The sequence below is a fragment of the Epinephelus moara genome, chromosome 1 (assembly GCF_006386435.1).
Source record: "Epinephelus moara isolate mb chromosome 1, YSFRI_EMoa_1.0, whole genome shotgun sequence".
Lineage (NCBI taxonomy): Eukaryota > Metazoa > Chordata > Actinopteri > Perciformes > Serranidae > Epinephelus > Epinephelus moara.
The window spans coordinates 46,386,550-46,404,796 of NC_065506.1; the positions used below are offsets into that span (position 1 = coordinate 46,386,550).

At 41.2% G+C, this 18,247-nt stretch overlaps 1 protein-coding gene across 1 annotated transcript in view; it reads left to right on the plus strand.

The window, feature by feature from the left end:
- adamtsl3 (ADAMTS-like 3) overlaps positions 1 to 18,247 on the plus strand; it is a 313,154-nt gene that overhangs the window by 184,584 nt on the left and 110,323 nt on the right. Inside the window, exon 7 of the mRNA XM_050052262.1 lies at positions 14,344 to 14,470. Coding sequence (XP_049908219.1) covers positions 14,344 to 14,470 — 127 coding nt within the window. The remainder of the gene's footprint in view (positions 1 to 14,343; positions 14,471 to 18,247) is intronic.

Below are 18,247 nucleotides of genomic sequence, written 5' to 3' on the forward strand. Positions count from 1 at the left end.
AGTGTGTGTATGTGTCCCCTATTGGGGCCTATCTGAATTTCTGTCTTTGAGAGATATTATTTTGTAATATAACTGAATTTTCTATCCATACATATAAATTTTAAATATATTAAAATTATAAGGCATCTTTGAGTAAACTGCGAGTATCATTTAAGTAGGCTATGTCGTGGCCGGGCCGAGTGTCCTCTTTTTTGGAAATCAAAATATGGTCACCCTAGTCTATAACCCACACCCAAGCGGCAACCTCATGAAAAATTTTCATCATAGTTTTCATCAACAAAATGACACTGAATTGAATCCATGTAGAAATACAAAGTGTGACACTGTGGTTCAAGGAGCAGTTGGTGTTAAATCTGTTTAATGACAGTCACCCTTATTATTGAGCACAATCCCAACTCTTAACAGAACAAAAAACACTACTTTGTCGATTAACTCTTTTTCCCACTTCTTGACTGAGCTGAGCTAACAGTTTCCTCCTGCTTCAAGTCTTTCTGCTAAGCTAGATTAAACATATCCTGGCCAAAAAACAACAACCTTTTTATCCTACTATAGTTTTGAGGCCAGTATTTCCAAAACTATGTTCTCACTGATCTCACAGACTAATGTCCCACCACTGACGTACCACCGTCTGTTTCACTCTGCATCTGTGTCAAGTTTTTCTCTAAGTATGAAGCCTTGTTTATTGAAAGGCTGGAGAGTGTTTGACTTGACTGTTCCCTTCTGAGATGATCCACTAATGTATGAGTAAACATCTGTGACAGATGATCAGACGCAGATACTGCAGGAGAATTGGTGGCATCATTAAGGCATCTCAAACATGTACTGTACACTTCAGTTCAATAAGAGAGCTGCGAGGCAACAAACCCATTTTGCAGATGTGGAGACAGCGTTGTAAGAAGATCATACCAGAGCGTTTAGTGATTCCAGACCTTTGGATTAATGCCCACGTTTGTTTAGTGAATCAATTAAGTGTTCTCCCAGGTTACAACCATTTCCACCAGAAAAACTGACCAATCAGAGCTTTTTAGGTGGGATTAAGCAACCCTGGGTGCGTCCCAGGTCTCTTACTTGATTTTCCCCTTCTCCTCTATCCTCACTTGAACTGGTGCGCCATCTTGAAGGCTGTCCCAAAGCTCTTATTTCAGCTCTTAGGAACGAGGAGTGAGGATACCTGTCTCACTCCCAACTTGTCAAATACTGACTCTTGGTCGGTGCTCCTCGGTGTCAAATAATGATGCACCAAAGCTCCCCTTAGCGGCGGTATGAGACACACCAGGCAGCAGCTCTTTATGACACTTTGAGCAACTACCGCAATGTAAAGAGCGAGAAAGTCCAAAGGGTGGGGGGATCAACAAACTGAATTTTCACCCATAAGACTGCTTTTTGTTTCCCGTTTGAAACTAGAAGTCATTTAAGATACTCTAATACCAATGTGTGCATAGAATGTTGTACTAGTGACAAATGTCATGTGACGTACATTATGTTAGTGATTTTAGCCAAACCATGTTTTTTGAAACCTAATCACGTGCTTTTGTTGCCCAAATCTAAGGTAAGCTTTAAAACTTCATTTCTCTACCGACATTCTAGGATTATTTTGAAAAGAAACTTTTTGCTTTTAACAAGCAGAAACTATACATCTCATGTGACAGCGTAAGTTGATTTTGAAAAGACACATTGCATGTAACTAGCGTAAATTGACACACCATCCCTGAATGTCCAAAATGGAGGCTGGAGGGATACTTAAAACATTATATGTGCCCTTTCCACTGTCACTTTTGGCCACGCAGAGTTAAGCCGTGTCGCAGCGATTTGTGTTTCCATTATCAGTTTAGACGCACTGTGCCACACCGAGCTGTGCCAGAGATGGATCTCCTCCAGGGTAGGTCCAAAAGCCAGGCCACCCGCCCTCAAGGGGCTCGCGGCGACGTCTCGCTGACCGCAGCAAACCCTCACGGACTTCACTTCTCCCCCTCAAACAAGACATGTGTTGTTAGACTCTCCTCAGCTCTGTCTGCAGGAGACCAGCGAGAAAGTTGTTATAAGTCTCTGTGTGTTCAGCTCTCGGTACTTTTGTCACTTCAGACTGAATCTCTGTAGTTTGGAGTTTAGTTTCTTTCCTGCATTCTGTCTTTTCTTTCGATAATTTGTGTGAAGTTGCTGCTCGAAAACTCAACATTTCCTTATTTTGCAGCATCACAATAAAAGTTTTTACATAACAAAATAACAGGGGACTTTTATTGTGAAGAGTCTACAGGAAATGAAATGTTATTATTGCTGAATTAGCAGGACTTTGTTAGCAGCTTTTCTTCAATAAAGGCAGGTCGGTCTAATAATACAGCAGGAGGGAAGAGTAAAAGCAGAAACAGCCACAGTGAGATGTTGATGAAGAGCTGCAGACAACAGGCTCTTACTGCACCTCTGCAAACAGCTCACCTCCAACAGGTAAACTTATTTTACCTGCCCTGCTGTGGAAAAACACATGCAGCAAAAATAATACGAGACTTTAGCCGTGGATCAGCCCGCTGCTTTTAAACATCATCACTCAACACAAGCTGTCATCAGTTAAAGACACACCTTCAAGAAGGTAGCCCTGTTGTAATGGAAATGCAAATCCCTGCTGTGCTGGTCTGATGGCCCAAACCAAACCAGACCAAACCAAACCAAACCAAGCCAGCTCATGACTGTCAAAAAGGGGTAATACTAGTTGCCCTACATTGACGTGGTAGAAGTGTCAGTATTTGACGTGTTGGGAATGAGAATGTGCTGGATTAAGAACTGGATTCATGAAAAATATGAACTTCAAAAAGGGAGTTTTCTTAACAACTTATAATGCAGATTCTCTGTCAACTGACTAATGACCACGGTGGAATGGATCCAACACTCGCTATTGATTAGGACAAATCGAAACAAAATAATCCCCCTGCCAACTGCCAACAAAAAATCAGATAACATAAAGTCAATGGCTGAATGAAAGAAGTGAAACAAAATGGCAGCTCACTCTGATTATCAGTCTGTATTCGTAGGGATTTTTAATGCTGTTTTTTTTTTTTTTTAGAATAATTAAACATCCCTTCCCTTTGATCCGTGTAAAAGTCTGTTAGTTGAAGTCGGACGAAAAGTTGTTTAAGTTTTCCCAATATTAACTTTTCTTAGATGCAGTGATCTGACATTCTGTAGCATTATGGCACGCGCCAGTGAATCTACACAGTATTACATGCTCCTAATCCTCATAAATACACCCCGAGCTCAGTCACTTACAGCCTGATTTATTTCTTGGATTTTCTCAGCTGCACACTAAAAAGTACAATACCAACAGAGAGTCTCCCATCTCCCAGTCCTATTTTGAATGCCGAACAGGATAAGTTATTGTCATTGATATTACTCTGCTTCCAGGAAACGCCATGGGGTGCCTAAGGTGGAATAATTTCTAATATTTAGTTTGAATAATGGAAAAGGTGCACCTTGAAGGAGCAGAAAATGATTTTCAAATGGAGTTCTTACTACTCCTAAGAAACAACTGAGTCCTTAACAATAATGAATAATAATACATTTTGTTTGTGAAATGCTTTTCTAGGCCCAAAGTGCCCGAGATACAAAAACAAAAACAGAGGCATAAGCTCTGCTGTCTGTTCAGAATTAAAGAAACATATCCCAATGCATTTTGTTTTTTTCTGCTGTTTTCCAAACCATGATTCCTGTGGACCGTCACACCCCTGCTCTCCACTTCACTCTGTCCAATAAAGGCAAATATTTTGGAAAAAACAAGTAGGGTTTGACTTGGATGGGTTTCTGACGGCCTGTATCAAAATTGGTGGAGATGTCTGAGATTGCTAATTTGTCATGGAAGAACTCAGGTGCCAAAATTAACACTGCTCTGCTGGTACGCCCTCAAGATAAGACCCCCTGAGAGGAAGACTGGGGTGGTGTATGACTTCATTATGACATCACTTGCAACAGCTGTGGGGGAAACAACAGTAAAACAACATGCACCCTGGAGAAGAGGCTAAATAGGCAACAGGAACACACAATATCAGCTGTCTGTGAACTCCAGACCAAAATCAGGCACAGCATCCACCGGGAAGAGGTCAAAGGTCATCAAGCAGATCTGCCACTAGAGACCATCTTTGAATAAAGGCGTGCGTGGGTTAGCATCTCCTCCCATATACAAAACCTGTTATTATGTCAGTGTGGTGACAACTGAGCACTGAGCTATCTCCATGACAACAGAGCAAACCTCTCAGCGAGACGTGTGAATGGATTTTGTTAAAATTTACAGCTGTTGGCATTGTACATTTCAGTAAACCATGGAAACATTACATTTGGACATTTCATATGTATCATATCAACAAGGTTTGCTGCGATAGAGTGGTGTTGATGACAACCGTGATATTTTAAAAAGATAGTATTGATATATTAATCATACACATGATAATATTGTGTATATATTACAGCACCTCTTAAATCATTTCTTTCTTTCCCTTCTTGTTTCGTCACCTTCTCCACCTGCGTACACTCGTAGTTGGATTGAAATTCATTTAGCAAAAAAGAGACAAAACGCACAACTAATAAATTAAAATATGAATTTGAATGATAGCATTATTAGTATTTTAAAATTTCCATAGATACCGAGATAGTATTGTTATCATGAGGTCTTTTGGCAATGATAATCACAGTGAAATTTTGATACCATGCTATCCCTAATATCAACATTTCTAATTAATTAATTTGACACTATAAATGTGTAAAATCACATGAACACTCCTGATAGATCTTTAAGTTTCATTTATTTCCATGTGCTCCTGCTTTTTCTTTTATCTCTCAACACAACAGTGATGGTTATAAGTACGTGTGGCGACTGTTTTGTTCATGTATGAAAATATAGTAGCCGTACAACCGGGCTTGGTAAGCTTGGAGTGTTTTTAAGTTGATGTAAAAATAAACGACGAGCATTTGTGAAATCCCGCACTCGTGTGGACGTGAGTTTCTGCCTGTCGTCTCACTCCAAAGAGCTACACGGACCCAAAACCATTACAACCTCACGCTGTGTGCACACAAACTGCAAAACTATCCATCAAAAAAGTTTTTGAGACGTGCCTTAGCTTGTCACGTTGCACTGTAAGCCCAACTCGTATCATACCACTACGCCATTAATTGCAAATGACACGCTAACATATAATTTTTAATTCAATGTTACATTAGATAAATTGAGATTGACGTATTTTAACCCAGTTATTGTGCATTTACCTTTACTTGCGCATGTAAAGCCGGGTGGTTGTCCCGCAGGTGTTGTATCATGTTGCTCGTGTTTGATCCTTTGGCCGCGACTTTTTTGCAGCATGTTTTACAAACTGGAAAGCCGTCGTCAACAATGACCCCTTGGTCATTTTGCGATAGCCAAAATGATCCCACACGGCTGACTTTATCCGTTTTTTGGGGGGGAATAAGTCTTCTTCATCCATACTTCATCACTCGGAGACGCCGCTTGTGTAACTTTGTTTTCGTTCCGTGCAAGTTGTGCTGACCTACTGTATATGGTTCCATGTCGCGGCATAATCTTAGGAGAGTGACGGTGTTGAGGAATATTTACGAATAATTAACCGTGGCGTTTAAAATTGCGGTTAATAGTGAAATCAAGTAATCGTGACATCCCTAGTTTGAAACCAACAAAACTGGTTATTTTTAGTAAGTCATCGCTGAGTCTTCCAGTGGCGTTTTAGCCACCAAAGGTGTGGGTGTGTTTTAGTGATCCGTTGCTGTTTTCACGTCAGAGACATCACTGCATATTCTTTACAGAATAATGTAACAAAAAGCAGATGTTTTTTACTGAGACATCACTGCATTTCCTGACGGGTTATACGACAGAAGGAGGTTGTTATTTGCCTTGACATCACCGAGTTTCCTGCTGGAATAATGCCTACAAAAGTGGTTGTTTTTACCCTGACTTTGCTGCATTTCCCACCGGGATAGGGCCACAAAAAGCAGTTGCTTTTTAATAAGACATCACTGCATTTCCTACTGGAATAATGCAACGGAAGGAGGTTGTTATTTACCGAGACATCACTGTGTTTCCTGCTGGAATAATGCCTAGAGAAGTGGATGTTTTATACCCTGACTTTGCTGTGTTTCCTGCTGGAATAGTGCAGCAAAAAGTGGTTTAACAAGACACCACTGTCTGAAGACGCCTCTTTGATGAGAGGCATAACGTCTTTAAGAAACTCAGACAAGTCCAGTTGCCTACGATATAGCTCTCATCTATCCATGACCTGGATGACTGACAATCTTCACAGACAAGACATCACTCCATTTCCTGCCATGATAATGCCACAAAAAGCATTTTTTTGTTTGTTTGTTTGTTTGTTTGCTTTTACTGAGAGATTGCTGTGTTTCCTGCTGGGATTGTGCCACCAAAACCAGATATTTTAAGATTTATGAACTTTTCCTAACCATAACCATAACCAAATGGTTTTTGTGCCTAAATCTAACCACACCTTAACCACAGCATTGTTGAAAAATTGTGTATCCGCTACATAATAACCTGCAAATGTAATGTATTTGTGCAGAAGCGTACAATGCCAGCATTTCCTCTGGCAGTTGTGTTGGGATTTAATAATTTGCTGATGTTTCCTGATAGTATTGAACTTTCAGTCAATCAGGGACATTTTCACGTTCATGCTCACAAACATAAACGTGTCAGTGACAAAAATACAGTTTTGTGCAAATATACTGGAAAACAAACTGAGAGAGAGTTGGATATGACAGACTGCCATGCATCACACAGTTCTCTTAAAAAGATGAGTTTTCTGAGTCCAAACAGTGAAGTATAAAGCTCTGTGTTCCCTGAAGGGGTATAAACTGTGTGGGAGGAAGGCTGAAGCAGCAGGCATTGGATAGACCTATTTTCAAATTTATCAACATTAGTGTGGACAGGGCCTCAGTATTAGGAGACTGCAGTATTGGGAAGCTGTTTGCTGTTTGGCAAGAACCCAGGTAGAAAACAAAAACTCACAAATGGAGCTCATTTCCTCCAGGTTAGAAAAAGTTACCCCCCTCCTCTTCAGTTTGGTGCTGTTTGGTTAGCACTCAGCCCACGAGGTGAACTTAGTTTGAATGACGTGAATCTGCCTGTAAAAATCCAATAAATTACAATCTCTGGAGAGACTCGGTTTACTCAGGCTGCTTCATTAAACTGAAAACAACAACAACAATCAGGCCACACACATGCAGGCGTTTGTCGGCAGTAAAGGGAGATGGATGATGGATGTGTGCTCAAACAGCAGCTGCTGACGGTCCTGGCATGCAGAGAGGGCACTGGGCATGGCAGGGATGAAACAGCATCACCTGGTGATGAAGGCAGAAGCGCAGGAAGGGGTGCTGGGTCGCTGTGGTGTAGCAGAAAGTTTGTCAGTGACGGAATGAGGCCAATCCCTCCTCTGGTGCATGTATATGGATTAATAATACAGCACAGAGCAGCATGATATCCAGCTGTATACAAGGAGAAGAGAAAATAATACAATTCCTGGGAGTAAAGTGGAGCGGTGCTGTGTCATGCTGTCTGTCCATGTGTGTACGTGTCACTTTGGTTTGTCAGCCTGTCACAGTAACCCAGCATGACAAGCCTCAGCATATCTACATTAGCTTGTGTCTGCATAGACCATTTTTACACACAGATCCTGCAATACTGCCGGAAAGATGATCCGCCATTACGCTGGCTGCGCTTTTTTTTTTACCCTGAACCAAAAACAGTCCAGAAGAAAACGCTGGCGTGTCTGCAAACCACAAGTACGTTATATTTTACTTTATACACATCATATCAATGTTTCTAAAGTGATATTTAAAATGGAGCTCACATTGTCGTCTTGAGGTGGAGGCTATGCTGGATGGCGTCCAAGGCAAGACAGCGACAGAGCTGCAGATTACTGGCTACTGTTCGACGCCAACAGCAACACCGATTGTGTTTCCATCGGGTTTTTAAGCTCCGGATGTGGGTGTTTTGTAGCAACTTATTAGCGGGGATAGCACCATGAAAGGCAGGTGTTTTTAAATGAGACACTGCTGCTTTTCCTGCTGGGACTGTGCCCAACAAAACCAGGTATCTTAGGCCAAATCATGATCTTTGGCGCCCCGAGCAGTTTGAATTCTGTCACACAGCTTTCCAACAGAAGTGCACAGTACAAAGTAAGTAGTATGGAAGTTATATGATTACACATTATGTAACATAATATTTCAGGGTGGAAAAAATCTATTTTCTTTATGAATGAGAGATGAACAAAAGTGGAAGGATATTGATTTTCACTGTTATTTTCACCTAAATTGGAATCAAATATCCCTTTGTCTGGAGTAATATTGATTCAGTCATCCCCACTTCATTTAGAAGAGACAATATTGAGAAGCAACTTTTAATGTTTCATATAGTGTCATCATTCAGCCCAGGATACCTGAGAACTATGTCCATATTGGACAATGTGTCTATGTCAGATGTGCAGATACTGTAAAACAATAAAACATTTTAAGGAGGTTACTTTACAGTAGGTAGAAAAGCAGTGTTTTGCTGTCATTTTGTTGCATGTGTAACCACACACAATAGTGATGTCACAGGGTATTTGAGTACAGTAGTGCAAGACATATTCAGATCCATGAGTGAAAGTAGAAATACCATGGTCTAAAAGTACTCCATTACAATTAAGGCTCTGAATTCAAATGTTACTTAAGTAAAAGTACAAAAGTATCATCAGCACTTTAAGTATCAAAAGTAACTCATATTGCAGAGTGGCTCCTTTCAAACTGTTCAGTTATCAGGTCTTCAAAGTGGGGCCAAATTTAAATACTTTGTTGTGTAGTCCTGTATCATATCATAGAAGCATACCATATCGGGTAAGCGGATGAAAATGGATGGATGGATGTAAACATTTTACTCTTGACTAAAATTCGTACTAAATCCAATTTCTCAAAGTCGGACTAAAGCCTAGTTCACATTACACGATTTTCAGCCTGATTTTGCGTCGCGGAGACTATCGTAATCTTTTGAGTGTTCATACCTGGCGACGTGTGTTTCTGTCAGCGGGAGTCTCGCCAACTGCGTTACGACCTGTGTGCACAGTCACGCCACAAGATTTCTCCACCGAGCCCTCGCCGACAGAGCCCCAGATAATGCGGTGACGTCACCAAACTTGGAGACGACACATCGTAAAGGCATGGATATTCTTCCCAGTGTTGAATCAGATCTGCCTCCAGGGCCTGGGTCCAAAGACAACGCACTCCTCGTGATCCTGTGGACGCCGCTGTTGTTGTAGTTGCTTGCCGGCTTGTCAGTGTTGCCAGATCATGGGAGAGAAATAAGCAACCAGGGCTATGGAAACAAGCCCAAAAGAAGCGACTATCATGCGTTTAAATAACTTACTAGATGGATATATATAGAGAAAGGTGATGTTTAGAGAGCAAGCCCAAATAAACAACTCCACTTTAGAAACAAGCCCAAAGTCGCGGCTAATAAGCAGACCTGGCAACCCTGCAGCTTGTCCTCCTCACATTTCTTCCATCCTCCTGCGTGCTGACGTGGGACGTATCCCGCCTCTCATTGGCTGATGCTCTTTGTGAGTCGTGTCAGACTTCTCCAGTTTTCTAGCATGCCAGATATCCAGTCCCAGTCTCAGACGAGGGGGCGACTTGCTCATAGGCTTGTTCACACATGAGGACTCATCGTGGCAGACTATCTGCCGACTCACCTCCGACCCAAGGTGGCTCTCAAGATCCTCTGCGATGTCAAAATCGCGGTGAAAATCGTGTAATGTGAACTAGGCTTTACACACCCACATAATGTGATTGGGAGTGAAATTCCTCCTGCATGTATACAGTCAATCAGACCCAAACTGACCAAGGCGCTCTGAGCATGCTCCACAGAGCTGTAAAGTTGTCCACCATGGTACCAGTTAGCTGCTCGCTAACTGTAGCGAACTTGTTTGTCGTTTGTTTGGTCTGTGACGTAATAGGTCAACAGGAAAAAGGTCCAACACTAATAAGCTGAAAGGGGGCATATCTCCCCCTACTGTAGCGTAGTTCGACATACTTCGGTCGATTAATGGATTCCCCTCCCGTGTTTGTATACTGGCACAAGGACAGCACTTTATCAACTGTGGCCTTTACTTTTAACTGTCAGTATTCACTCATCACAGGAAGTTGCATGTCAGAACAATGTAAATAAAAGTTCAGTTAGCCAACTCATGTGAAATTCATCATTATGGAAATGTAGAATATGTAGACGATTGGAGGCTTAGTCATTCCCCACAAGATAGCATCAAGCTCAGCAGGAAGTGAAGGGTTATGATAATGTCTTCCGCCCTGTACGGGAGCGTAGAGTCGGAGCCTACAGGTGGGTGCTAAGATGAAGGTGAGGCGCAGCAGAAGCAGCAGGGAAGGCAGCAAAAGAGTGAGCAGAACACTGACAGCTTGAAATACAACACCATAAAAACGGTCTTATTAATATGTCTGTGGATGCCATAGCTTACCAAAAATTCACTTTACCATTTAGACATGTCATTATTATCTTTTACGTGCCATCATTGTTGGTTTGTGCAGGCTGTAGTCAGGGACAAACATTCTTTGCTCTCCACAAATCAATCAAAAACCCTTTCTTCTAATTATTTAATCATAAATTTAACACCATGCAGTTGTTTTTGAAACCCGGGAAGTCTTATTTAAATGAGCTGCTACCTCTCTACCTATTGCACCTCATGGGGATTTTGGAAACACTGCCTGCACAGTAATGTTGAAATCCTTCTTAATTTGTCATGCATTTGTATTGCTCGAGACTGCACATGAGCATCCTGTGACCTGAAATGAAATATTGAGATGGAACTGATTATGGATGCTTCTTTTTTTTTTTGCTGTTTGTGTTTTTTTATTCATGTTATTCTAGCTGAATTTAAAGAGAAAGCATGCAGTGGGAGGAAGATTACAGGGAGGGCAACAGCTTGAATAGGCCAGCAGTCCTCCACATAGTACGTGCAGATACACTCATGTTCATACAATTTAAAGCCTCCACAGTTTGTGTCTGTTTCAGCTGCAACAACTACTTATTTCCAGTTTTAAGTAATGTATGGATTTTTTTATTCAACAAACTAGTTAATCATTTAGTCTGTAAAATGTGAGAAACTTTACAACCATGCTAGCAGCTCTGTGATGCTCACTGCAGAAACAGACAGATTATTACGCCAGGTTTTCTGTGCAGCTCTGCCCTTTTCCTTTTGGCGCCCTTGTTGACCTATAGAGCTGTTCACACTGGACGTAATGAATTTCAGCTTCCCTTTACAAAGTTTACCGTCTTAGTTTAGCAGGTCAGCATGCTAACATGCTAATTTTTTGCTTATTAGCACTGAACATAAAGTAGCCTGATGCATCAGAAGGTTTGTCAAATAGAAACCATCTGATAAGCCCACATCCCTATGTTCCCACAGCCCTATGTTCCCACAGCTCTATGTTCCCACAGCCCTATGTTCCCACAGCTCTATGTTCCCACATCCCTATGTTCCCACAGCCCTATGTTCCCACAGCTCTATGTTCCCACAGCTCTTTGTTCCCACAGCTCTTTGTTCCCACAGCCCTATGTTCCCACAGCCCTATGTTCCCACAGCTCTATGTTCCCACAGCCCTATGGTCCCACAGCCCAATGTTCCCACAGCTCCTTTTTCATAAATTTGTATCAGATTTTATCCCCCTTTCTCCCAATTTGGTAGCCAATTACACCCAACCTATTATCCAGTAGAAATGGAGTACAGATGGAATGTAGCTTTTAGTTAAATCTGTTGCGTCCATCTCTTTGTGTATTGCAAACATTTAATGTAAGTGCACATTGTTCTTTTAAATAAACAAACTAAACTAAGTAGCACAGAATCCTTGCATTGACTAGCTTCCGGTCAGATCAGTCGAATGAAGCGCAGCAACTGGACGCAAACCATAGTTTGCAGTGCATCAGTACCTCCGGGTTGGCATAGAGAGGGGGTGCTCCTGGGATGCTTGGAGTCACTTTCCAGCCCTCTGGAGGCGTTAAGGAAGGAGGATGCCTATTTGAAAACTCCTCTGTGTCAGCCTGTCAGTGTCATCAAGTCTACTGCACTACTCTCTTGCTGCTGATCGAAATAAAATTACTCATCCATTCATTTACTATAAAGTGTTTCCAAAAAATCTTGTGGGAGGATAGGGCTTAAATTGAAGGGAAATGTAGGAACACAAGACCTAATTTTGAAAATGTCCTAGAAATGTGGGAACATAGGGTTTAATTTTGAGAAAAATCTTAGAAATATGGGAACTGTGGGAACATAGGGCCTAATTTTAAGAAAAATCTTAGAAATGTGGGAACATAGGGCTGTGGGAACATAGGGCTGACCCAGTTTTAAACAGTCACCTCTCTGTATTGTCACACTCACATAGACCATGCTCGTAGATGCCAGTAGCTCCTCACAGGACCAAGAACCTTGTTCTTGTCAAGAGCCAGTTCAAAACTGTCCTATCCATTGGACTCGTATGCATCTGAGTTCATCAGTTCATTTTATTAGTGCTGACATGTTTTTCTGACAGTTGCACATTACAGAACAATGGCATCAAACTCATCCTTGTATGCTGCTGGAAGCTTGCAACAAGAGAAACGGTCCAAAGCGTGGCTTTACTTCATAGAGAAAGATGACAACAGTGCTGCTCTTGCAGTGTCTGTACAATGATCATTTCAAGTCAGCCTGGACACACCAGCAATATGCTGAAACATCTCTCTATGCTCAGCTCCTTCCCAACCGAGCATCATGTTGGTTACTGAGGGTAGATTTCCTCAATGACATTTCCCAGCTGGTCCAGCCACAGGGTCCAGATTTCACCTAAGTCATTAGTTCAAAGTCCACACAGTTTAATATATTCAGCATCATACTTGCATTTGGCCATGTTGTCGAGCTAGTTTTCTGTCTCTGACATGTAGCTGTCCATCAGTCACTCACTCTACAGCAGGAAATGGCACTTTAAGATAAAAGCCTGTGCCAGAGATTCACTGTACTTCAAAATAAAGTATGTTTTTACAAACTTAACACATTTGCAAGTCACCTTGTAAATGGAGTCACATTCAGAATGGACCTGCGACCCACCAGTCAGGGATCACTGCTCCATAACAATAACATTATACTCTGTTTCTACACTGTGTTCAAACTCAGAGGTGATAAAACAGTTGTGTTGAAGCTGAAAACCCGTGGAGGCCAACTTTCTTCCCACACAGAAAATTCATCAGTATCAATGAGGGAATGGATTGGGCCAATAAACAGAATCAACAATGGCACTGGTTTTGAATAAAATCTATTTAATCTAATTATGTCTCATCCCTAGTTCAGAAAGAAATGCATTACTTGAAGCCTAACGATGAATTTTTGTACGATCTTGTGATCCCATAATTCATCTTCTGATGTCACTTGAATCCAGCTGCTGTGCAAGGTAAAACACAAAGTACAGAAGAGGCTAACGGGAATATCATTAGTTTTGAAGGTATTTAGTAATAAAGTATTTGATAGTTACCCAAAGATCAATAAAGTCTGGGATCATGAAAACCTCACTCTCGATTATCATGGTGGACCGGCCAACGAACTACCTGACTGACTTTGGCAGCGCAGTGGTGCAGTGGTTAGCATTGTCGCCTCACGTTAAGAGGGTTCCTGTTTCAAACCCAGGGTCGGAGGAGCCCTTCCGTGTGGAGTTTGCATGTTCTCCCTGTGTCAGCGTGGGTTTCCTCCAGGTGCTCCAGCTTCCTCCCACAGTCCAAAGACATGCAGGTTAACTGGTGACTCTAAATTGTCCGTAGGTGTGAATGTGAGTGTGAATGGTTGTCTGTCTCTATGTGTCAGCCCTGTGATAGTCTGGTGACCTGTCCAGGGTGAACCCTGCCTCTCACCCAGTGTCAGCTGGGATAGGCTCCAGCCCCCCCAGGACTCCTAACATGATAAGCGGTTATGGAAAATAAACTGACTGACTTTTCCTTCCCTTGAGCCACGCTGCCTATGTGGCTTGTATCCCCAAATTAATTTGTTTTGCAAAGATATGATAGAGGTGGAATGCTGTGAATCCTAATAGGGAGAAGCTGGAACTAATATTTGGCATTTTTATTTCATAAATGACTTGAAATTACTTGTTGTTTATTAAAATTGCTGTTTTGTGCCGACTAATCAATTTGTTATTGAATGACCTTTCATCGCTTTGAGGCTCGACTGCAATACATTATACCAGCCTTACTCTGTATAGTGTTCTCTTGTCTTCCTGTCCCTTCATCTACTGGTCAGCCCTGTATCTTTCTCTGAGTGTTTATTTGTGATGTGTGTGCAGGAGGTGGGCTGTGATCGCCAGCTCGCCAGTGGTGCCAGGGAGGATAACTGCGGAGTCTGTGGTGGCGACGGCTCCACATGCCGACTGGTACGAGGACAGGCTCTACCACACCTTACACCAGAACAACGTAGGTGATACAATCCATGTCTGTGTCTGTCTCACATGCATGTCTTCATTCACTAATACTCACTAAATCCCTAATACTTTACAGAGTGGACTTTAAATCTGAAATACCACTACAGTCCTCTCCCTACTCCAAATGTTACTCCGTCACCTACCAGCCCTCTGCAAATAACTCAGCCCATGATCTTTCTAGGTCGTTTCAGTAAATTCATCCTCAGCTCAGGTCTAATATCTCGCTAGAAGCTAGCTGGATATCTGTCTGCTTGGACCTGTGGCTCTCACCTGTCTTGGCTGTGTGTCAGTACTCGCTGAGTTGGCCACAGGCCTTCAGGAGCCATCTCAGCTTTGGCCTGCTCTTTATTGCCTCCAGCATTTACTTATCAAGGCTGGACTATTAAAATGGCATCTGGTGACAACAAGCCACCCACTGTCAGATCAGCCCCGTCGACAGAATGAAATGTTGGCACTGTACGTTTCTGCAAACCACAGAAAAGTTATTATGCTTGTTATATCGTTATTTTGTTTTATTGTTATTATAATTCGTATGCTTCATATGCATGATGTAGTTCAGCTAACATGTATGTGAGTTTCTTATGAAGGGGAGGGTGGCGTGACACATAGGCAAGATGGCTGCCAAGCTGCAGACCACTGTTCGAGACCAACAAATAACAAAAGTGAGTATTTTTAGCCAAACACCGCGATGTTTCCAGCCTTGTTGGTGGCAACCAAACCAGGTATTTTTTAACTAGACGTTGGGACATTTACAGCCGTATTTGTGGTTACAAAACTGGGAATTTTTAATGAGATTTTCAGCTGTGTTTGTGTCTCAAAAAACAAGTATTTAAGAAGTTTGTAGTGAAAAAAAATGTTGATGAGACTTCAGGACATCTCCAGCCATGTTTTTGGCAACCAAACTGGATATTTTTTAATGAGCCGTCAGGACAATTACAGCTGCGTTTGCAGTGACAAAACCAGGTATTTTTAAACAGACATCGGGACATTTCCAGCCGTGTTTTTGGGCACCCAGCTGGGTATTTTTTGTTGAGACGTATGGACATTTCCAGCCATATTTGCAGCAATTAAACTGGGTGTTTTTCAACCAGACGTAGAAACAATTCCAGCCATGTTTGTGCCAACAAAATAGGGTATATTAAGGGAAAACATGATCTTTCCCCAACCCTAACCTAGTGATTCTTGTGCCTAAACCTTACTACACGTTAACCACAGTGATGTCACAACATAAAACCAAAAATTGAAATGTAAAGCTTAAACATATCTGCTACATATCAAACATAGAAATTAAACTTATGAAACTTACAAATTTAACATATCAGTGGTTTGCAGAAGGGTGCAATTAACGCATGAAAAGTGTGATTTTGGGAGGGTTGCAACGGTACGAGATTTTCATGGTACGATAACCGTCTCAGAAAATATTGTGTTTTCACGTTATCACGGTATTACAGAATTTATGATATTATCAGTCAGAATGACGCTTAAAGGAATGAAAACAGAAGGATTTTCTTTTGCTGAACAAACAGAGAACTTGCTGTTTATTGCTATAATTTTAACTTGAAACCATATGTGTGAAAAGTCTCCATTTTGAAAATGACTAAAATATAATAGAGATTCTCCTTCAAGTTGCATTTTTGTTTTCAGTATTGTAGTTGTTGTAATTGCAGGCAAATGTGCACAGTATGATGATTGTCAATTTTCATATCACGGTATACCTTAAAACCAGTATATGGCTGGGACCCTAGTTAATGACTGTTAATGGGAATTTGTAGGATACACAGAAAACTACTGGGACCTGCCCAGAATTGTCATGGAGTTTCAATTTCCGGCAGTTTTACCTGCCTGAGAGCCTTGGCACTTGACCCCCAGCCCCTGGTCCAGGGGAGGCTTTCACATGTGAATGAAAACGCTGTGAGCTATACAAATGCAGATCAGGATAGTAGAGGGATTTTGACTCACCAGTGGTCCACAGGTTACACATGCCAACATTAATTCTGGCGTTCGGGCAGAGCAGATGGTGCTACACCATTCACGTATCAGTGATTTTTTTTTTCTCACAGCTTTTCATAAATGTAACACCCAATTGTTTTGGCTTCAAGTTGGGTAAATAAAAAAAAACACTGTGCATAATAGGAAGAGCCAAGCAGAAAAAGTGAGCCTGGAAATGAGTTTTAATCAGTTTCCATCTTAGTTTTAAAACAACAACACTGGCTCAGCATTGATCATTCAGCCTGTCATGAGAGATTAGAGGAAAAACACTGACAAGGAGATCAGTATTCATTGCTCACTGTAGTTTTCTTGAATGTCGCTAAATAAACAAACCAAGCGATAAATCGACAAATACTTCACTTCTCAGCGTTTTTGTTTTGCATTAAACCCTTTATGTAGAAAGCAAATACACAGGTTTGTCTATAGTAAACAGAGGATTTGTTTTCTGCATATTCCCTCTGTTTTCAACCGTTCCTGTCTGACAGAAGTGGAGCTGAGGCTCCAGCAGCACAAATAACTTTACAGTATTGGAAATATGAAAATATAATTTCCACTGGAGTGGAAGTTTGTTTAAATGTTCCCAGGACTGCTCAGCATTTCCCAAAGTTTTAACAGGTTAATGAAGCACATATTGGCAGCAAATATAGTCTATATACATAGCAGAGTTATTGGCTCTCGAGATGGAGTATTGTATCAAATGTTTCAAATTAAGTTGTTTTGGCATGCCTCAGGGAGTGGAAATGAATATGGCTGGATTCCCTGAAAAAGACTGGTATTAGAAATCACAGCCAGTGACCATGTAATTATTTCTCTGGGTTTTAAATTCGGGGGGATATTTAGAGAACAGCAGGGGTGTGCCATTACTGTGGAAGTATATGCAAGCATTAGACATGTAATATCAATGGAATAAAACTGAAATGGCTGTATTAAAGAAATGTGAAACACAGACACATATCAACCTGCCACGATTAGCAAGTCTGAACATTTGGGAAAATGTTGGGTTTTACACTGCAGGATGAAAGTTTGGCACGAGGCTCCTTGCCTTGATCTGAAGGAGTGAAAACTCCAGAAACACTTGTGGTAAAAAAAAAAAAAAAAACCTAACTCTGAGACCAGCATGTTTTGGCTTGTGACCATCCTGAGCCAGGTGAAGGGTTTTTCTCTTTTCCCTGCACCTTGTTGAAGTTGTACACAAAACCTCTACTCTGTCTCCATCGCCCTGATTACCATAACAGTGATAAAAGTTGGTGGAAAACAACAGGAACTTTTTATAATTCTATGATCCAGTCAAACACCAAATCATCAGAAATGACCACAGAGTTGAACCCACAAGTATGTTTATTTTATTTTGTCCATCAAACATACACAGCAGTGATACAAATATTTAAGAGCACATTTTCAATTATTTCAAATGTTTAGAATCTCAAAAAATCATTATTTTATTCATCAATATTTGCTGCTCTCAAGCACAGTCCTTAGTTTGAAGTAAGTATGACCAAATAATATAGGACATCTAATCAATCTATTGAAATTCAAGTGTAAAAAATCAGTTGAATTGTTCACTGTATAATGTTTTCAAAGAACACGTAATCTTACTATATAATGACGAAAACTCTGTGTGTGTCTGTTCCACGTTTTTCTCCTCACTGACTTGGTCAATCCATGTGAAATTTGGCACAGTGGTAGAGGGTCATGGGAGGATGCCAATGAAGCAATGTTACATCAATTGGCCAAAGGGGGGCGCTATAGCAACCGATTGAAATTGCAAACTTTGAATGGG